Source organism: Suncus etruscus, chromosome 3 (genome assembly GCF_024139225.1).
Source record: "Suncus etruscus isolate mSunEtr1 chromosome 3, mSunEtr1.pri.cur, whole genome shotgun sequence".
Lineage (NCBI taxonomy): Eukaryota > Metazoa > Chordata > Mammalia > Eulipotyphla > Soricidae > Suncus > Suncus etruscus.
In genome coordinates, this window is record NC_064850.1 from 6,698,661 (window position 1) to 6,722,338 (window position 23,678).

Here is a 23,678-nt window from a genome sequence, read left to right on the forward strand (position 1 = left end):
CACATTTTTCACCACATTCTTGTGCTTTTCTCTGTCCTTATCTAGCCACCTTTAGGCAATCATTGGCTCTGGAACTTGAGAAACATGGTATATAAGGAATTTCCTGCAATTGAAGCTAAAAGTAGCACCCAGGTGGTTCTCTACTGAACACAACCCACTCCCACCTGTCTCAACTTCCCATCAAGAAGATGTGAGCAGTTCTTGTATCCACCTATTAGCTCCTATGTGGGTGGAAAGGAATTAATATGCTCAGCACTGCACTAATCATTTACCCATCTGTAAAATAGTAACAGACATACAAAATGCTCTCCTTGCATTACCAGTTGGTAGTTTCATTGCCTGAAAAGAAACTGTAAAATGAGCAGGTGTTAAAAACTGCCCACATCCACCTAGCCTTGCCAGCACTTATTGAGCATGCCACCTCCAGACATGAGAAGAAGAATTGTGGGGTAAGGAAGGTAATATGATCCAACAATATCAGATTAATTCTTCTCTTCCCGTCTATCTCTCAATTTTATTTTTTCCTGACATCTACCCTGATAGCAAAATTTCAAGTAAACCCTGCAAAAACACGTATGTTGTATTCTTCACAAATTCAAAGCTTTATAAGCTTTTACACAGGAGTTGGTATGATAAAGGGAAATAATAATGGTTGGAAATTGTTGAGTTTGCTATAATCCAGACATGCGTAATATTCCTTCATATGCTTTATTTAATACACATCTCTCAGTAATTTTACGAACTGAAAATATATTTAAAAAATGAAGCCACTAAGGATTGGAGACTGATGGATTTGCTACATCACAAACAGACAGATAGTAGACCTCAGATTTAAAGACTGACTTCAGGTTCTTCTGGGAAACTGTTTTTATCTGATAGGCAGTTTCTATTGGATTAGAGCCCATGCTCTCGTCTCTAAATTGTGAATGAAGATAATATTTCCTTGGCTCCTTGTTTATTTTCAATTAATTTTTTTCTTATTTAAAGCATTGAGAATTACAAACTCATTTATAGTTAAGATTTAGACACACAATGTTTCAGCACTAATCCCACCACCAGTGTAGGCCCCCCTCTACCATGTCCCAGAGTCTATCTCATACCAGAGTATAGTGAGAAGAAAAGGAATTGAATGATGGATAACACAGATATGGAATGACAGGGGCCAGGTACCAAGGGACTCAGGTGCATTGTTAGTGTTACAAAAGGGCCCTTATTTTTGAGATACTCTCTAGTGATGATATAAAGATAGTTATCTTTGCTTGCCAAAGTCATGGTCTGCCAGTGTAAGAAGCCATAATGAAACATTGATAGTGTGTTAACAAAAGGTTCGAATTGAGTAGCCATGTATCAGAGACAAAATAGAGGAATCAGTCTTTTGTTTTAGTGGCTGGAGTAATAATTAAGGTCTTTTCAAATTTTGTGATTTAAATGAATGAACAATATTGACTTTCAGGCAGATACACGTCAGTTGTAATTATGTAGCTTAATTTTTTTTGGTTTTTGGGCCATACCTGTTGATGCTCAGGGTTTACTCCTGGCTATGCGCTCACAAATCACTCCTGGCTTGGGCGGACCATATGGGACACGGGGGGATTGAACCTTGGCCCATCCTAGGCTATGCTTGCAAGGCAGATGCCTTACCTCTAGTGCCACCACTCTGACCTCTTTGTAGCTTATTTTTGTTATTTTAGAAAACCAATTGGATAAAGTTAATATTTTAATTAAAAATTCTATTATGTGGGGGAGTCGTGATAGCACTGTTGCAGGTAGGGAATTTGCCTTGCAAGAAGCTGATCTGTGTTCAATTCCCAGCATCCCATATGCTTCTCCAAGCCTGCCAGGAGTAATTTCTGACCAAGATACAGGAGTAACCCCTGAATATAACCAGGTGTGGACCAAAATCCAAAAAAGAAAAAAAGAAAAAAAATCTGTTAGGTTCATCATGTACTTAGTATGAAAAGGATTTGAGCTTGGTAGTTGTAGGGTGCTTTAGAAAATATTTTATCACTGAAATAAGTATCGTACATTAAATATGTTTTTGTATTTGTCCAAGACTTAACAGTTTGGAGTTCAGATTAGATTTTTAGTTGTTAATTCAATCAATACAAGGCAAATTTCTGAGATATTAAAAAACGAAGATAGAAACCAACTTCTTGGTAAAAAGCATTTGAGTCAAGAGCTTGGCAAATGAATTGGTGAAACTTTAACTTTTAACACTAAAGTCTTGTATTTGGTTGTGACTTGCTCTAGAAGTAGGAAAATTTATTGCTTCTTTGGTCTTTGTTTCTCAACGTGATGGACAAGGAGTAGACACTCATAAAATCTTCTTTAGTCCCATCTAGATGTCTTTTGTCTTCTTAGTGAGAAAACTCATTGTATCATATTTGACCAGGATTTATGTTTGATTTCCCAGCAACAGATAGAAGGACACAAGTAGTCATTAATCAAATTGCTTAGAATAAGGAAATGGGGATTTGGATCTTAGTTCCAGAATTTACCTTATGCCTGAGGCTGACTTCTAATGTTACTGTGCTTCAATAACCCATAGAATGAGGATAATAATAGTACCTATTTTTGTTAACTCATTTGAATAATAAATAAGTTGACCTATGTAAAGTTTGAGAACACAGAACTTAATAAAAGCTTTTATTGTGCTAATTGACCACTACTGGCTTCTATGGCAGCTCTGTGGAGTTTATGAGGGAGAATTTTCTAAGATACTTGGAGAATAAATCCTAGAGTAGCTTGTGCAATTGTATTTATAATACCACCAAGAATAAGAATCCAGTTCTACTACAGCCTGCCTGTATGTGTTTACACCCACATCAATTGACTGCTCTTCTTAATACTCTGTTCTTTTGACAAAGAAAACTATTTTCTGACTAACTTTTGGGTCAAAACAGTAGAGTTCCTCTCCCTTCTCTGAAAAGTCAGCTGGATATAACTCTAGAATCCTGATGTAGTGATCTCTGATATCTGATGTCTGATATGACTTATGCTTTTTCCCAAGTTCCATCTTTGTAACTTTACTTACTTTTCTGTACCACAGGATTATATCTTTATAATATAATACCTACCTCATAGTGTTGTTGATTAAATAGAGTAATATATCCAGTCTCAAAAAATTCATGTTATGTATAATTAAGTGCTATATTATGTTTCTTCCAATTTTATACTGCATGTGGTTATATATGTATATATATATATATACATGTATTTATGGTAATGTGTAAGATGACCCAAAACAAAGGCATTCCCCCATCTTCCTCTTTTCCTTAAATCTCTCCTTTGATATGTAAAAGCCCACCTGAACAGGTACTTTGGCTTCTCTTGACCTTCTCTCTCCTGGTGAATTTTGTACTGGCTTAATAAAGAAAGAGCAGTTTTGGCTTTGGGATCAGAGAGGACCACAAGGTGAAAGGCAAAGTGACTCCATGATTCTTTCCTGACTGGCTTGTTTTATTAATCCTCCATGGCTATTCTACATGCTTTAGATTTATCTGTGTGGGGTTAGAAAGATGGTGCCTTGAGTGATTTCACAATGTAGAGGTTTATTTTACATTAATGGCTTATATATATGTCATGATATATGATAGATTATACCAACTATATCAGTTAGGTTTGCTTAAATGCATTCTATGATATTTTCACAATGAAATCATCCAAAGATAAATTTCTCAGAATGTATAGATGTTGTGAAGTATGACTATAATTTATATTTAGAAAATAGAGAATGTCATACTGTAATTACAAGTTATCACTATGACTTCTACCAAATAAGATTGCCTTTGTTCCTTGAATCCTCAGTGGATCAAGATGCTATACTATTATGATTATTCTATCAGGAAAGGAGAGTCTTTGTCCTATACAAAATCAGCATCTTACTGGGAAAAATCAAGTAGCTCTTTCTAATCAATTAATAAATAATATTTATTGATTTTATAGATTAGAAATTTTATATATTTTTCATAGGACATCTAAATTTTAAATTGCTAAATTAAAACTACCTAAATTTTAAAAACGCAGTTTATTAATATCAATAGAATGAAATCTCAGAAATAACTGCAAGGAGCATCTAATCCAGTCAGCTATCTTATTACATACCCCCAGGCCTCTCTACTAGGCAGTAAACTCATTCCATCCTATAAAAAAGAAGAGAGATTTTTATTTTATTCTTTGGTCACTGGAACTCTATAATCTATGTGGTCAATCTCACATTCAACTACCCAGCACTCTCAGACATGAGAAAACTTGTAATAGTTTTCTGTTCAGGTGGTGTTTAAGTTTAGAGGGAAATCTAGGTCTTTCTAAACTTCACTTTTTCTATCTTACTACTGTGTCAGTGGAACTCAGTGAGATGACAATGATATGCTTTCTTGTTTGTGGACCAGGTAGTCCATAAAGGGGGCAATCAGATTGAACACATTGATGTCCATTAGAAAGAAAATTTGAAGTAGAGATTTTATTTATATTTGTCTATTTAGTTTTTAGAATTTTGGGCCACCCCAGAAGCACTCAGGAGATACTCATAGCTCTATAACCAGAAATTGATCCTGGCAGGTGTGCAAGGAACATATGGGATGCTGGGGATCAAACTTGGGCCCGTCCAGGGTTGGCCACTGTGCAAGGCAAATGCCCACTGCTCTGCTATCACTGGCCTATGGCGTAGAGATTTTAGTTCTGAAAACAAACTTGAAATAATATAAACATTAGAAATATGTAAGTGCTAAAATCAGGCTAAAGAGGTTAGTAGTATTACCACATGGCTCATCTAGTGAATGTGAATATATGGACTATGAGATTTTTCCAGTAAAATGATTATAAACATGTTTTCTGGGGTCTAGGTTATCTTGATTCAAATCTTGGTTGTACCATTTATTGGCAATATGCTTTTCAGCCAGTAGTTGATTGCTAATTTTGTCATTTTGGTTACTTGAAAAATAAAAGCAAAAATGGGATTATTTTTATGTGAATTAAATTATATTATATATGATATTCAAGTCAATATGAGGTACAGTAGAAGCATTAACTGCTTGTTATTATTACTAGTATTCCAAACAATTAAAAAGATAGCACTTTTAAAGTAAGAGATCAACATTTTTATCACGCTGGTGTTTAAATTTGGTTAATTATGGTTTTTGTGCCTGATTAGTTTCTGATTCAGAAGTCATCTTCAGGCCCCATCTGTAAATTTAGCAACCATATTTTTCCTTGGAATCATTCTAACTCTTGGATAGGAGGAGATCTTTGAAAAATAAGTCTTCAGTATTTGTCATTTTTTTTAATATTCAGAAAATATTTATAGGTCAGCCTGTCACTTTTCTGGCACTGATAAGGATCCTGGAAGGATACAGAAGTGGGTACCTCTTTGTGCTGTAAACAGCTGGGTACCACTAATATTGGGGATACATTCTGAGGAGTGAGTTGTTGGTTGGATTTGTTATCATGAAGACATCCTGGACTGAAATACATTAACCTAAATGGCACATAGATAATGGACTGTTGTAAAATCCCCCTCCATGCCATAATCTCTAAGCCCAGGTGAATGAGTCTGAATCAGGGTCACTCATGAAATAATCCAAACCAGGCTGAGAATGAAACACATATAGTATGGCCATCTTCTACCTTGTATCTCCCCTGCTGTCTGACAGAATTGCTGTTTTTACTGAGAACAGAGACCACCCCTGGGTGGGTCAGTAAGGACAGTGTAAGGACAGATAGCTCAGGCTATTCTAAGCCTGTTCCACCCAAGTTTACAGGTAAGACAATCTCTGTTTTGGGGTAAATCCAAATTGTAAATAAACATACAAAGAAACCAAGAATAATATTAGCTTTAGGTAAAATAAGGTGTAAACTAACAAACTATGGGGACTGATGTATCTTCATGCTGTTTATTGTTGATGAAAGCGCCATTAAGTCATTTATAGGTTACATGGAACAGTTTTCAGTTGAACGGTAATTTTACACAATATTGGAAGGAGCATTGACTGGACAGCACAGAGAATTTTTTCCCCCAAAACATTGGGGGAGTTTGGAATCTAATTTAAGGGGTCAAAGAAGTATTTATCTGGAATAAAGTTAATGCTGCAGCTGGAATGATGAGTTCAATTATTTACTAGGCTGATTGGAGCTGGGGAAGATTATTTCAAGCACGGAAAGTGAGAGTGTGGGTGGTGTGTGTATGGAGGAGGAGGGTGGCAGGGAGGTGCTCAGAATGGGGAGTAAACACTGGATATTCCTCACTGTATGAAACACTTAACAAATGTTCACTAAGTATTTTCTGTACAACAGGAATTGTTTTATCTAATAGGGTGACACAAATGAACGGAAATTGTGATATTAGTATCATTGTGGAAGTTATGGGGAGTAGAGACAAATAAATCTTAAAAGGCCTTTGGAGAGAATTCTTAGGGAAGTCTGGGCAAGGAAATGTTTAGAAGAATCGAGAAACAGGCTGAGATCTAAAAGATGAGAGGAGCCAGCCAGGTATCACCTGCTAGGAAGAGAAATTTCTAGACCAAAACAATGCAAGGCCTGGCTTATTGGTGAAACTAAAAGTCTCCTGTGGTGTGTGGTAGTGAAAGAATGTAGGAGATGATAAAACTATGAAAAACACCAGAACATTTTGGTACATTTTTTGGGGTGGGGGTCAGAATCTTCAACAGTGCTTAGAAAAGCTGGGAGTCATCACTTCTGTCCAACAGGCAGAGCAATTCAAATACTCAAGTTGGCATCACAGTTCTGCATAGGTCCAGTAGTATTGGGGCCACCATTGATGAGTGTGTCATTCAGTGGCAGGTACTGAGGCACTTAAAAGTTTTATTTATTTATTTATTTATTTATTTATTTATTTATTTATTTATTTATTTATTGGGGGGTAGTTTGGGGGCCATACCTGGCAGTACTCCGGGGTTACTCCTGGCTCTGAGCTCAGAAATTGATCCTGGCTTGGGGGACCATATGAGATACCGGGGATCGAACCTTGGTCCGTCCTATGTCAGCCATGTACAAGGCAAATATAACTACTTCTGTGCTACCCCTAAAACTCTGGCCCCCTAAAACACATTTTTTTTAACAGATATGAATTATTTTACTTATGTTTGCAGTGTAAGGACACAAAATTGATAACAGATAAGACATAATAAACAGACAAGCCAGGGAACATTAATGATGGAATTAAGTTTACTCAAAGGGAAGGATTTGGGAGGAGAAGAGAATTGGGGAAGGGTAAGGATGACTTTTCTTTTTTCTTTTTTTTTCTTTTTTTTTTCTTTCTATTTTTTTTTCAAACAGAAAAAGCCATTTAATCACGCATATACATTCATAGGACTTTAAACAAAATGTAATATAAAATATAAAAAAAACCAAAACCCCACAACAAAAAAAAAATTACATTTACTTGTAAACTGCTTAACAGCTGGTGGGTTGGCTGACAGGGCTGCCCAAGAAAAGCAAAAGCAGATATAATGAGGCACATTTTCAATGAATAACCACCACAGATCATGTGAACTACTCTAGCAGCCCAGTCACCTGTTCCCCAATCTCGCCTCCTTAGAGACAAACCAGGGCAGTCCTCCCGTGAATTGAGGGCTCCAGCTATATCGATAAGCACCTCAAAGAACAGACAAAACAAACAAACCAAAAAAAAAAAAAACTAAAACAAACAAACAAAAATCACGCATGGTCTTGAATCTTGAATTAAGAAACATGGTATAGCACATAACGAAAGAGAAGAAAGGAAGAAAGAAAAAAAAATATAATTGGGGACAACACTTTCAATAATCGCACCCAAACAGAAAAATCGACCAAAATAGATAAATAAATCAAAAATAATAATAACAATAATAAATAAAGGTTATATATATATTTATATAAAAAATAACCAAGATTTTGTGCTTTTTGTATTTGTTTTTTCCCTCCTGCCCTAGCACAGTAAATGTTGGGGTCATTCGAAAAGGAATTCACTTGGCCTAAGAGATATGGGGTTTCTCTGTCCTTGGAGCATACTGTCATGGGATCAACTCTAGACTTTGCTCATGATCAGGATCCTTTACTTTCCCGATGGTGTTTTTTGTTTTTTGTTTTTTTTTTTTTTTTTTTTTTGGGTGTGTGGAAGACTTCTGCTCTATGTTTAGAGGTCTCAGTATCTGCACAGATCCTGAGGTGGGACTTATGATGAAGTCAGTCTTTGTGGTTCTAGAGGTTCTGTTACCTCAGTATCATTTTAATCCATCTTCTGTGGTTGGTGATCTTGGTCTTTGCACTGAACCTAGGGTGGCACCTAGGATAGCGTCTTTCTTTGTGCTTCCAAAAGCCCCATTCCGTTACAATTATCTCTGCCGGATCTTTTGGGACTGGGGATCATGATTATTGTGCAGGTCATAGTTCAAGCCCTAAACTAGGGCTTTTTTATTGGTCCCAAGATGTATACAGTCTGGTCGTGGTTCTTGCAGCCAGTCATCTGCCAATCCCGATCTTGGTTTTTGGACTAACCAAAGGGTGCCAAGACTTCTGGTTTTGTCTTGTCGTTAGTTGGTAAGGTAGGCTAATCTGCTCTAAGGTCAAGATGTTCGCATTTTCCTCGTTGTCAGGATAACATGTTAGAGCTGGGCCTTGTTGTCAGTCCCGCCGTATCAAGGCTGTCCCGGATAAAGTTTGTTTCCTGCAGCTGTTGTGAAGAGCTGTGCCGTTTCTATGTCGGGGCTCAAGGGTTCAAGGCTGAATGAATGGTATCTAATCACCTGAGGTCTAAGTTGATTCCACATGACATATTTTCAAGGCAGGAGATATCCCCATATTGTAAACAACTATGAGTTCCTATCTCTAGTAGATAGGAGCTCTCTTTTTTTTTTTATATGTAAGATTTCCCCTTTACTTAGTGTGCCTTTGCAGGGGGAAGTGGTGCTACATTATAATGTCTGTATATTTGTGGGTGGATTGATGGGATAACCGAAACAGGTCACATACCCAAAAACGAGGGGGAAAAAAAAAAAAAGGGAATTAAAAATGTATGTGCTCACCAATATATATGTAGGACAATCATTTAAAAAAGATAAATAAATAAATTAAAAACAAAACAAAACAAAAACAAAAAACAAAACAAAAAAACAAAACAAAACAAAAAATAAATAAAAATAAAATAAATTAACAAAGTTTTTAAGGAACCAAAGTGGTGCAGAGGACTACCTTACATTTGGGGGAGAGCAGGTAAGAGGTGGTGTATTACAGGTTTTATGCCTATGTTAAAAGGCTAAAAAATGGTAAAGCATATGCTTTGCATGTGGAAGGCCCTGGGTTTGATACTTTGGCAACACATAGCTTTGTGAGTGTGTCACTATAGATCCCCAGCACCCTAAATGGAGCACCACATGGTGTCCCCAAATATATAAAACTTTTAATAAACTACAGAGTATGGTTGTACTGAAGCTATAAAGATTTTGGAAAATCAATTTCAAATCAATTTGAAAATCAATTTCTGAAATGCGAAGTAATTCTATATGTTTTTGAAATGATATGAAGACAAGAAAGAACATGTCTATGTCATGCTTGACTTCAACTACACATAAAGCAAATTTATGGCTAACTGTCCAGTTTTGAACAAGTGGAGGCTGCATAGAATATCAGCATATCTGACTGGCTTAATAAGAGGTTCACTCTATTGATTATGGGTGTCCCAATGATTTTGCAGGGTCTCCAGCCATTCATTTCTAATTGCCTTCCTGAGATTTTTTTTCTTGTTTTATTCCTTTAGACTTGGATGTATGTTTCAATATGGCTTTAAATCCCTTCCATTCAGTTTGGGTCTACTTGAACCCAAATGAATCGTCCATGTTCTTTCCTCCCCCTGCTCCAGATTGTCTCATGTTCTCATAGGCCATGTGAAGACTTACACTCTTTCTTTTTTCCCAGTTAACAGTTTTGGAGATGATGAAGAGATTTCCACATCTTCTGACAGTGATGAAGAGGTGATCAAACAGTTTGAAATTTCTGTGTCCCGGTCCCAGAGTTTTCGTTCTGGTGCACCTGAGAAAGGAAAGCAGACAGGACTGGAGCGGAAACCCAAATTCAATCAGTTGCTCTCTACCCATGAAGAGGATAATAGAGAAGTGTCTGCCTGTGAAGGTATTCTTTGTATCAAACCCTTCTTTATCTAGACCAGGGATGATTAATGACATGAATGTTTTTGAGTCATTGCACTTGTCTCTGAAAGTTCAGAAACATGGAAAGAAATGGAAAGAAAATGAATCAGGACTTTGGAGCTGAGAGAGCATAAAAGCTATTTCAAACTTTGCAGAGGGAGAGTAGGGTGTTGTTCTTGTTGTTGTGGTGGTAGTGCTGGTGGTATAAAAGACAGAAATATAAGACAATATAAGACATTAATATAATATAAGACATCAAGATAAGACATAAATTTTTTTTAAAAGCGGTCTTTGCAACCATATACAAAATATCCAGAGTAATGTGAAGGGAAGACAGATACAAAGAATAACACTTTAATATTTTTGTTTTTGTTTTTATTTTTTGTTTTATTTTTTTGGCCATACCTGGTGATGCTCAGGGGATGCTCCTGGCTATGCACTCAGAAGTTATTCCTGGCTTGGGGGACCATATGGGACGCTAAGGGAGTGAACCTTGATCCATCCTAGGCTAGCGTGCGTAAGGCAGACACCTTACTGTTTGTGCCACCGCTCTGGCCCCATATTTATTAATTATTTTATTAGTCTTTCTATATATCTATTTCACTCATACCTTGAATTATGGGAATAAGAAAATGTCTTTAAAGTGTAGTTAGTATAAACCTATGCATAAAAATGTCAGACCACAATAAATTGGTCTATACCTGTTTACTAATCTTTTCTTTCCTTCTGGACATGGGCCCAATCAGAGAAATAGCGGTAATTCTTTCATGTTTGTCAACAATTATCACTAGGCAGAGAAAAAAGAGGATAAAGGGAATAGAAAAGAAAATAGAAAATAGAAAGGGAATAGAAGGGAAATTTTAAAAGGGGATGAAAGAAGATAATGGAAGAAATGTTTGAATTGATAGTGTAGAGAAGGCAGAAAGAAAATAAAAATAATCTAGTTTTCTATAATAATAGATTATACTTGCTATCCATCATGCAATTTTATTTATCGATATGGGCCAAGTTGCTACTTGTTGACACTTTATTGGGCCAAGTTGCTACCTGTTGTCACTGTATTACTGATACTGTATTGTTAATGGCACTTTAAAACTAATAATTTATTACTATTATTTTTATTCCAAGGGAATTTAAATAAGTGCTATTAACAAAGCATAATATCGGGGCCGGAGAGGTGGCGATAGAAGTAAGCTGTCTGCCTCGCAAGCACTAGCCAAGGAAGGACTGCGGTTCGATCCCCCGGAGTCCCATATGGTCCCCCCAAGCCAGGGGCAATTTCTGAGTGTGTAGCCAGGAGTAACCCCTGAGCATCAAACGGGTGTGGCCCAAAAAAACAAAGCATAATATCAGTAACTATTAACCCTGGGCCATGTAATCACACATGCTTTTCTCTGTCACATTATCACTCTCTCCAATGGAAAAATAAGTGATAGACAATGAAAGTCAGTAACACTTCGTTCTCTAGGAGTAGTTTGCTCAAATATAAAGTCAGTATTCCTGGAGCTGGAGTGGTAGCACAGTGGTAGAGCATTTGCTTTATAAGCAGCTGATCCAAGATGGACTTGGGTTCAATCTCTGGCATCCCACATGGTTCCCTGAGCCAGGAGTGATTTCTCAGCACAGAGCCAAGAGCCAAACAAACAAAAAGGTCAATGGTCCCATTTCTTGTCCTCCAAGGTTCAAACCTCTGTAAATCTTAATCTTAGTGGAAGAAGCAACAATTTCTGTCATTACCAGTAAATGTGAATTTTTGTACAGATTGTGATTGAAAAGCTTATTCTCCTATCTGCTAGAGATAGGAAGTTTCCATTATATTAAATAGATTACCTATATATTTGAAATGAAATAGAAAAATCTAATAGAAATGAATAATCGTATGCTAAATCTTAGGTCAAAATCACTATCAAATGTTACTGTAATTTCTAATGTATGATTTTCCGTGTAATTTCTTTTCTATTTATTTTTAAATCAGTGAGTTTGTGTCACCAGAAAAGAATAATAAAGATATTAAGCTTGAATCCCAGGGAAGATTTATTTTTCCTATTTTCTCTTTAGTTATTTTCCACTTCACCATTAAATGCAATTTCTTAGATCAAATTCAACATCAGATAGTTCTTCACTTCAAAATGCATTCAAATTTTTGGATCAGGGCAATTACAAGCCAAAACTTATAAAAGAATTATCTTGTGTTATCTATGAATTGCTTTACTTTTCAACTTAAGTGAAATTCTTCTTCAGAGCATGAGAACCAAAACTATGCTGACTTCATTTCCAAATCATACTTTTCTCTTGCATGATGCAGTTAATTTAGTGTCATTGTGCCCTAACTATTATCACACTTCCAGTATTTTCAGAGAGGGTTTTTATTTACTTATTTGAATAGAAATCTGCTCTTGATACATTTAGGTATGAAATGTCAACAACCACATAAAAGCCTTTTGTTGTAGTGTTTATTTCTGATCCAAATTATATTTTGCTTATATTCTGTTTTCATTATTTTTTATGTAAGCTAGACATTGCCTTCCTTGTGTCACTAAAAGCAGCTCTATTTGTCTCAGAAATTGTGCTCAGTTTTTTTTGAGACAACGTATTAACAGTGTTCAACTGTGGAAAAAAATTGAATCAGCAGGATGGAGGGATTTTCTTGTTTGTCTTTTTAAAACCTGTCAATGGAAATATCACATATGAAAGTCTCCTTTGCTTAAAACCTACTGCTTAAGGGCTTCAATCACAAATACAAAACAACAGAAACATCTAGATTAGTGTTTGATTGAGTAACTGATGCTCCAGCAAAACCCAGTGAACACAGAATTTACCATCATAAAAAGCACAGGTATTTTAGGTGGAGGATAGTTTGGGAGTACAAAAGAAAGAAGTTTCATTAAAGGTCACCCTACATCAAGTAGGCTATGGATGCAGTAAACCCAAGGATTTTTCTGCTAATGTAATGAGTATGTTTGGTGTGACATAACTATATCATGTAATTTCTAAAATGCCAGAATACATTCCTCTGATAACAGGCAATGACTTTTCTGTATGTGTTTAAGGTGACTTGGATTTCTCTCAACTAGCAGGGGAAGATGGCATTATATAATGGTGATTCACCTTCCCCTTTCCTCCTCCTTGTAACTTGTACCCCAGTTTGGCTTTTCCTATTCATTACTAGCTTGTCTGTCAAGGAAAATGGCTTTTTATATTAATATAGTTCTCATGTTTTTCAGTTATGAATAGCTTTTCAAGGCTTGATGTAGCTTTTGAAAATTCCCTTATTACTGATCTAGGTATTATCACTGTAGGAGTTAAAGTCATAAGACAATTTTATGGGAGTAATTTCTTGGCAGAGTTAGACTTTGTGCTGAATTCCTGCTGGGTATTACACACATTGATGGATGACCTACTGTTTAATAGGACATTTTAGTGTTCATGTGTATGAGGAATGGATGTTCTAATTAGAGCCCTAGAAGAAAATTCTGCTTTATGTTGTAGGGTTTTGCATATAGAATATCTTTTGTTCTATCATTTTCTGTGACCCTTTAAAGTGTATTTGCCTAATAATGAAAATAGGAGTGTAAGAATTTTGTGGGGTCTTATGAAAGTGTTTTAAAGGGGCCTCGTTTTATAAGAATAATAGGACAGTTAGGATAACTTCTCAGTGGCTTGCAAAACCCCGCAATAAAGAATCTGAAGTTATGCCCTGAGTATCACATTGTCTGCATATAATTTTTGTGTATTCTTTTAAATGCATCCGCAATAGTTTTAAGCTTGTGTGCTTAATATAGGTGTAATACTGTCTGAGAAATCCCTGTCACCATTGTTTCATGTTGCAACAACCTGCCTGCTTCAAACATTGTTACCTGATTAACCTTTAAAGTCATTAAAGGGTTTAGTCAATCTCTGATGCAGTAAATGTATTTGGCAAAGAGCCTGGCAGGAGCTTAGGTTCAAACTAAGGCTTTAAGAATAATAAGATAATCATTGATACCAAACAGTAAAGCAGAACTGAACTTAAGGTGTCTATTTTGTCATCCAATTTAGTCTTGCAGATTGTTTCTCTAACCTTAGGACCAGGGTTGTTTGAGGAAAGTGTAAGCCATAGAAAGACATCATTTGCTAATTTTTTAGGTATGAAAAACAAGGGTGAGAACCCTTGCTTAGTAAGACCATTTATTTTCTTTACTATCAGAAGATATTCTAGACATTAAAGAGGTAGAACAGAATGAGGTATTATGGAGAAATGAAATCTTTGAGTTGTAAGGAATATTTGGAACTTGTTTGGGCATTAGGTGGACAAGAAGAAAATACTGGATGGAAGGTATGAGACCAGGCTTGCATATTTAATATTTTCATGAATCAAGAGACCATATGTTAAAGTCGAAGGCAGTAAAAATAGAGGTTGTTGAATTGGATGAGTCCAATTCAATTAAGGCTAATGTATATAAAAGGCATAGTGACAGCTGTCAGGTGGATATTATTTCATGCATCAAAAATGGCTCTATGAAATAAAGATTCAAACAGTCCAAATGCTGTTTAAGTTCTTTTCACAGAATTAAGGATTTAAACCTACAGCATAAAATCAAGTTCAGGATTGTTATTGTGGATCGTGTCTAGATGTTATTGACTTAGGAGAAGTACTAAAACCTTTGAGCAAAAAAGGTGATATGCACATTATAAGAAGACCAGATAATCTTTATAGTAAATTTAGGTTTTTATTTTCTAGAGAAATCCCAAAGTCTTATGCTCATTAATAAAATGCTAATGTGCTCAATTTAACCCCCTAACATAAACACATTTAGTATATCCTTAGAAAGTTGTAAACCTTGTATGCCACAAATGAACTAGTGATTTAAAAATAAAATGGGCTGAGTTTATTTTTTATATGAATGGAATTGTGTTTCTGCGGCAGTTATTTGGTGGGTTTTATTTACTTATTATTTAGGTGACTCCCAAATGGTGCTTGGGAGATTCAGGAACCCCTCCCAGTGATTCTCAGGAGGCCACACCATGAAAGGCTGTGATGCTCATATCTCATGGTACCAGAAATTACCCAGGACCACACTTGGAAGTCCTTTTGGATTTTCTAGGACTACCCAAACTGATGATGAGGGAACTAGTTAGTACTGAGGACTTTATAGAAATCAGCAACATTAAGGGATGTCCTTTAGCCCTATGTCCTCCTCTCTCTCTCCTTCCCTGGGTTATATTTTTTGAAGTCGTGATTAGAATTGTTGCTCTTCTTGATTTCACTTGGTAAAAAATATATTTGAAGTGTTTCCTTATTACAAATTTAGATGTGGATGAAGCCAGCAAGAGGAGATATTCAGAAAAATTGTCTTACGTTGAAGATGGTCTCCTATCTGCCTATTCACCGTCCCCATGTGACATGAGAGGTACCAGGCTTCATGGCACATCTTCGCAAGCGACCCGAGTGGTCCGTAATCTCAGTCGTCAGTCCACAGAGGGCAGCTTGGAGATGGAGACAGCTTTTAATAACAGGGGGTTTGAAGATTCCTATGCCACTGACAGCTCTTCTGTGTGGAGTCCAGAGGCAAGTTATTTCTGTTTGTTCTCTTCTTGCTTGGGTGTGGGAAGTCCCTAGCTAACTCTGTCCTCTCCAACTTCCTCCCCCCTCAAGCAATAATTTACCTAAAAAAGGAATATTTCTTTGAAACACAAAAACCTAAAAGACATAAATTTGAACAATGTTTTGATCAGATGACCAAGTACTAAGCCCTATGGGCATGAATGAGAAAAATCATAAGTGTTTTTTTTTTTATTTCAATTGTAGCAGTAGTAAGTGGTGGAAAAATATGGTAGCTTTGCAACAATTAGGATTTTTTTTTTAAAAATACAGAGGTACTTTGTATTTTAATAAGATTATGTTCATATTTGAACCTTTTAATTTCTTTAAAATGGTTTATTAGATGGCTTTAGTTAAGCAAAACCCATTTTTATTTACATCAAAGCTTGAGTTAATTTGTATTATTTAAAAATGAAAATTATTTAAAGATAATAGTGGAATGGTTCTCCAAATAAAATGATAGACTATGATAAGTATCTGGCAGTAAATTAGTTAGCATTTTGCCCTTGTTCCCTTCCCTTTGTTGTGATGATTGGAGTTTTCACATCCTTTTGGCTATAATGCTTAATGAGAATTTACAGTTTTTTTGTGTTTTGTTTTGGTCTGGATCATGCATGGCTAGAGTGCTTGAGAGGTGTTAAACAATTTAGTTGTAGTTCTCTTGATACATAGATCACATACATAGTTGCTCTAATCACACAGAATCATGATCCACAGATATGGTGGCACTGGGGATCACACTCATGCCTCATGTTAGCAAGGTAAGTGCTTCTTCCATTGTGCCATCCCCTGGCACCATTTTGTTTTGATTCGGTTTTCAATGAATGGAGGAAGGTCTTTGAGATGGCATTAATCTATAATTACTTGATGGCAGTTGACAGCCCTTTTTGGAGCATGTCTGCTGAAACATGCCTCTTCTAAGCTTTTTCTTCAATGAAAATTTACACTGGAATATCCCTAGCCACGCAGAGATGTGACTGTAATGATGATATCTCTAGATGAGCAGTTGCTATGTTTCAGGAATTGTAATGTATCTTTTATAAACTTTGTCTTCTTTACAGGCATTGATAGTCACACTCTAACTGAATTCCCTTCTCTTTTATTCTGTGTCATGAAGAGCTACTTACACAGAACTGTTCAATTATTTTTGATGAAATAGGTCATGGAAGTATTCACAAAGTTAATTGGTAGGGGTTAAAGGAGAAAGAAAGGGAAATTTTTTCATTTGTGTCAATCTGAAAAAAAAAATCAGGATGAACCATCTTTTATTAGCACACTGCTGCCATTAACACTACATTTTCATCAAGGAGAAAATAAATAAATAAAATAATAATAAATTGTGTGCTTGGCTGTTACACACGCTGAGAGTATAGGAAGAGATGGAGGAGGGGTGTTGTGTACATGTGTGCATGTATTTTGGTGTCATTGGAGTTCATAGCTCAGGTTGTTTCTGGCCTGTTAAATGCAGAACTTCATAGACATATACCTACTGTATGTTTTTTTTGGGGGGTGAGGGGGATATACATATAACTGAAACACAAACAGAAAAACCCAAATTTTATTTTGTCAATTTACTGTTAAGAGTAATATCAAATTCTCTGGCCAAACATTAAACATTAAGAATCTGCCTTTTTGTCTCTCCCACCACAAAAACAAAGCAGAGCTATTTTTCTGCCTGTTGATTCTCTGAATTCTTCATAACTACACATCAGGCATGGCCTTGTTTTATGCAGGTAACCTCCCATTTGCCTGCCTCATGGAGTTTTAATAGAAGACATGGTATTGAGGGTACTAAATGTTCTGAGACTCCAAAAATACCCAGACATCTCTGTGTGCTCCATTCAACCTTATATCTATTTTGAGACAAAAACTGCAATTCTGCTCCTACGGTAGTTCAACCTCAAATGCAACTCAGAGGCAGTGCATGTAATTGTCTGCTTTGCAGGCTGAGTTTTCCTTTTAAGAATTGATTTATTTGCCTCTTAGCAATAATATTAAGAATTCTGTCTTCCTCCATGTATCTGGCACTGGGAACATATTGTGGGCCTGTTGACTTTGGGCCACACAGATGACATCAGCACCACATCTTACTAAAATAGAACGTCTTGCAGTGTGACAGAAAATCTTTAGACTTATACTCATTTTGACAACTTAGTGCACTCCTATCTTAAAGAAAATCTTGGAACACTAGAGTGAAAGGAGTCATTTATTGTACCTCACAAAGAGACTGGTGATACAGGGTTAGACCTGCCTGACTGAGGGATTTTTTTAAGTGCTGCTCTTATCTGCTGGAAAAGGCCATTGAAGTTTTCTTACAGACCCCAGGTTTGGCAGGGAGGACAGAGGTAGGGTGCTTGGTGATTAAATATACAGGGAGACAGATGTCCCACTTTTTATCTTTGCTTTCCACTGATTAACTGGTTGGCCTTGAGAAGTTAATTAAAATCTGCCAAATGGGGATAAAAATGAAGAGATTTTTACCTTGCAGGAAGGTCAGATGGATTAGTGGTATTAGCAGTACCCACAAGAGAAGCTTCTGTAGTTGCCTAGTGATAGGTAAAGTGCGTTGAGATAATTAATTGCTATAAAAATACCAGCCTAGGCAAATCTTTATTTCGGACTGACCCAGGAAGAAGTTTCTAAGCCCCATTTTTATGGACATAGTTTGAGCTGTGCCCATAAAACCTTTCCTTATGCTCAATACTGTAACTTACTCGAATTTTTAGGACAATTGCTTTAGAACTCATCAGAACTTCACCAGAAACATGCGGGGGGGGTCAGCATTTGTTTGAATTGTTAGTTGATAAGCTGAGAAAAGCAAGGATATTTTTACTTCAGCATTGAAGTTGATGATAGAATTAGAATTATTTTGAGAATGGTCTCAAAGGATCTTAAAATCAAAGTGATGTATGCCTTAAATCCAATATCCCATCTTATTCCCTCTTCCTCTTACACTTTAGTTTAATTTGGGGGGAGAGTCACATGTAAATTCAAATTAAGGTTTGGGACCTTGAATATTGCTAAGTTCTATATAATTCTAGATAGGAACCTGACATGGGTCATGTGGAAAAAATGACAGCCTTTCTAGTTGTTGTTTCAAGAAGAACTTTATGGAAGAACCATAAAACAAAAATATCAAAATAATCCTCTCCATTAAGTTGGTGTGCACTTCTAAAAAAGTTTTCTCTAGCTGGGTGCCTCCAAAGCTTAATGTAAAAATTCTATTCTTCAGCTTTTTAAAATTAATGAATAATTTTTCAATTTAATTACTCTGTGATGCACAATTACAAAGTTGTTCATGATTGACTTTCAGTTATACAACATTCTAACACCCATCTCTTCAATGGTACACATTTACTGCTATCAATGTTCTCAGTTTTCCTCCCTCCCTTATTCTATTTTTTCAGGTATTTTTTTTTCTCTCTCCCCTATTTTTTTTATTTCAGGCACTGTGGTTATAAGATTGTTATTGAAGGGGTATCATGCATCCTCAGCTTTTTTTTTTTTTTAAAGTACTGTCTGAGAGAACAAGAGTGAGATAGGGATGAGGGCAAGGAGACAGGGAAGACAAGGAAGTGAATAAGAGAATGGCATAACTGAATTGGCTCTCACCTTATGACTCAAGTTGATTTGGAAGAACTCTTCATCAAGGCACCATCTTGAGCAGAAAAAAATGACTTAATGGGCCATTAACCGCACACATATTAACTGGTTGTCAAGCAAGATTCTATAGCTTTCCCTGTCTTAACATCAGTGGAGAGGCCTATAAAAATTATAGATAAAAAGTTATATCACATGGCTAGGAGGTAAGATATTGCTGGGTTGTACCAGCGTGAAGTCAGTTAGAGCCTAAACAGGCTGCACTGATAACTGAGAATAACAGAGAAGTTGAAATAAAAAAAAAAGTCTGAACTGCAGGGCTTGAGTGATAGTACAGCAGGTAGGGCATTTGCCTTATGTGCTGCTAATCCAGGTTGGATCCCTGGCACCCCATATGGTTCTCTAAGTCCAATCAGGGGTAAACTCTGAGCCCCACAGGGTGTGGCCCAAAATATCCCTCCCATCCAGATGTCAAGTGTAAGCTGCTCGTATTTATGGTTAAAAAAGGTTTAGAGTGATTGCATAAGGAAAGGTCTTTGTAGATATTAGCTTTTTCACTTAAGGTGCAGCAAGCAATAGAAAGGTGAACAAGGATAGACGAAAATAGACGGGGGTTTCGACAGAAGAGTGATTTGATTTTTTAAGTTGGCCTGCCTCCTTAGAGACTTGTTTCTAATATTATAGTTACACTAGTCAGTTGTATTCAAAAATCTCTATAGCAACCACTTTGATCACTTGAAACTAAGAACCTCAGAATAGAAACACTCACCCATGAATGCATGCTCAGAAGAAAGGATTTAAGAAAATTCCCTTATTTTACAAGAAGCCTACATTCTCTTGGGAAACAAATTTGAAATCTTAAAAGAGACGGCATTTGTTACTTTTCAACTACATGTCAAGTATTTTAATTTTCACAACAATCCTATAAAATAGGTATCAGTCCCCATTTAATTGGGAAATCACATGTAGAAAGGATTAAATAACTTTATCAGTGTCAGAGAGATAGCAAGTAGATGTACCTAGCAATCCCTGGATTATTATTTTTTTTTGATTTTTAGATCACACCTGGTAGCGCTCAGGAGTTCCTCCTGGCTCTATGCTCAGAAATACTCCTGGCAGGCTCGGGGGACCATATGGAACGTCGGGATTCGAACCACCATTCTTCTGCATGCAAGGCAAATGCCTGACCTTCATGCTATATCTCCAGCCCCAAGCCCTGGATTTTTTTTAATATGTCTAGGTGTGAAAAATTCATACACTCTTACCCAAATTCTGTGTGTAAAAATTTTATTTCTAAGTACATTTTAGGGTATTTTATTATTTTAAATAGTCTTTAAGTATCAAAATGTAATCAAACTATAATAAATATCATCAAAGATGATATGTACATAAGAATAGATTCTGCATTATGATAGAATCATAATAAATTTTAGGAATGAATAAGAAGAGTCAAGCCTCTAGAGAAAAAAATAAAATTCATATTAACATTATTTATGGTTTGGTAGAGGTTCATTATAGTAAATGCAGTTCAGCTCACTTTCTTAGGATTGAAATACCCCAGGGTGGTATTTCATAATGGGGGAAGGCATGTGAAAATAGGTAACCTAGGGGTAGGAATAGATATTGATGGGGATATTGATAGGAGCTTTTCACATCTATTAAGACTATACAACATCACTCCATGAAGTGGCATGTTGGTGCTCATTTCTTTCAGTGGAGCATATGAGTTTTTTGCACAGTGTTTAAAACTATTTAACTACTGTTTTAACCCAGGTCTTGGTATCCATCTTCAGTTGCTGTTTGCTGAATGATTACTGGGGATGCCCCCCTAAATATTTTCTGTTCAAAGTATGATCTGAGGTCGCTAATGCCATCCTTTGCAAACTTCTGAGAAATAGCCCTAAACTATTTGTCCTAGTAATAACAATAATAGTACTAATTAATAATAGTAAAAATAATCTTGCCATTTGAAAATATATCGAAAGATCCAAGATCTCTTTAGGGATTCTTATCAGCAAGAGGTCCTGGTTCATGGATCCTATGGTACAACCCTTTCACACACACACAAACACACATATTTGGTATAGCACTCAAGGAAAAGTCACCTCTTGCCAGTTGGATAATTGGCTTAATTTTACCCTTAGTAGCTCATTAGGTTTTAGAACAGTAAATAATTTGCCTTTTTTTTTGTTTTGTTATGTTTTGTTTTGTTTTGGGGCCACACCTGGCAGAGCCAAAGGTTACTTCTGGCTCAGAAATGAGTAATTAATTGTGGCAGATCTGGGGGACCATATGGGATGTCAGTAATTGAACCTACATCAGCCATGCACAAGGCAAGCACCCAACCCATTGTATTATTTCTTAAGCCCCCAATAATATGCTTTTGTGAGAGAATATATATTAAAATACCTTGAGAAATAAATTTATGATGACTCACTATACTCAAAGAATTCACAGTTCAATGGAAAATATACCACTAACAGACTTTCCAAATGAAGAGAGATCTGTATTTAGCAACTAGGAAGTATTAGACTTCGAAAGAGCACAAAGGGGAACCATCTTACCAGAATGTGATTGGGCATTATCCTTTTCATTCCTAATGTTTTCCTCTGCTTACAACAGGAACAGGATGGGACCGCTTTTCAGGTGCCTTCTAGGGTCCCCGAGCCCATCTCCAAATGCGGTGACCTCGATGTTATCTTCGAATACAGAGCTTTCAGCCAGAAGCTAACAGTGAACATTGTGAAGGCACAGGGCCTCCCAGATAAGGACCGAAGTGGTGTCAACACCTGGCAAATTCATGTCGTGCTGCTGCCCAGTAAGAAACAGAGGGGCCGAACAAGCACGCAGAGAGGACCCAACCCTGTGTTCAAGGAGAAGGTCACCTTCGCTAAACTGGAGCCCAGAGAAATCTCAGCCTGTGCTGTTCGCTTTCGCCTCTATGCTGCCCGCAAGATGACCCGGGAAAGAATGATGGGAGAGAAGCTATTCTATCTCAGACACCTGCATCCAGAAGGGGAAATGAAAGTGACTCTGGTTCTGGAGCCAAGAAGTAATATCAGTGTGAGTATGCTAAATGGTGTTGCTAATGACGTGGTATGTGAGAGGATGTGGAATTGCCAACCCTGATTTAGTACATTCAGTCTGTGAATTCAAACCCTTTAATTTTCTATTTAGCTCTCCTCATCTTTATCAAGCAGGATTTGCACTTCATGGTACAATGATGTCTTGTCTTGTGCCTGTCTTCCTCAGAACCTAAATGATGTATTAATCTCCCATTTTATGAAATGTTATCAGCAATGTGGTAGAGACAGAGAAAAACCAGGAGAGTTGGCGTGGCCCTCTGGTTCTACCAGCCTTATCTGCACCAAACACTTAGAAGTGATTTACTGGTCGGGTTCCTCTCCTTAGGCTTCTTTCTGGTTCCCTAGGGGTCACAGAGAAGGCAGCATGGCTCATATATCTACAGGTAGTTTCTACAACCACTGTGGTTATATATGACCTAATGTGAGAATATCCTTTAAAAAATTAAAAGATAAGCTAATTATCTTGTGCTGTTGGATTAATTTGTCATCCACTCAAAAAAAATGTTTACCATGGGTTTTCTGTTTGTCATTTAACATGCAGACAGAGGAAGGAGGTGTAAAATAGTGGTGCTTCTGCCTTTGGAGAGTTTTCCATCCAGAGAAAGAGATCAAGGACAATTGATGCAGGCAAGGAAGGGGTGAGAGGCTGCTATTTGTTTAGAACAGTTGAAGAAAGTGTTGATGAGGCAATAATAAACACATAACTCAAAAAATTCAGACAGCCAGACTGGTGACATATGTATGCCACAGATTCCAGTTGGAGAAATGCAGGTCTTCAGTGGTTGAAAAGCTCATCATATCTAAGAAAGTGGCAAGAAACTGAAAGGGCTGGAGATTAATGATGGGGCAAACAGACACTTGGGTTTTTAATAGGTATCTCAAAACTACTATCACCAGACTTCAAATCTTGATTTTTGCTTCCCTAAAACTGCAGTGTTTTTTTTTTTTTTTAACTTGCAGTCAATTCTAGGACTTCAGGATACAGTGCTACTAAGGACCTGTGGTGCCAGGTATTATACTTACCATCCCACCTATGTTTAAGGCTGTCCACAGCCACAATTCAGTGGTGCCCGGAGTCTCTAGGGCTCTACCAGATGATGCTCAGGCGTCATTTGGTACCAGAGATCATAACTGGCTAGGATGCATGCTTAATCGCTCAATTATCCCTCAGCCCTCAAAGCTAATTTTATTCTTTTGGAAACTGGGTTTAAAATATTAGAAGTAATTTGTGACATCTCTTTTCTACCTGAAATATTGTTGGCTTTATCTTCC

General features: G+C 36.7%; 1 protein-coding gene across 1 annotated transcript in view; it reads left to right on the top strand.

The window, feature by feature from the left end:
• The window catches only part of SYT16 (synaptotagmin 16), a 193,531-nt gene that overhangs the window by 144,449 nt on the left and 25,404 nt on the right, over positions 1-23,678 (top strand). Inside the window, exons 3-5 of the mRNA XM_049770266.1 lie at positions 9,910-10,122; positions 15,431-15,687; positions 21,943-22,383. Coding sequence (XP_049626223.1) covers positions 9,910-10,122; positions 15,431-15,687; positions 21,943-22,383 — 911 coding nt within the window. The remainder of the gene's footprint in view (positions 1-9,909; positions 10,123-15,430; positions 15,688-21,942; positions 22,384-23,678) is intronic.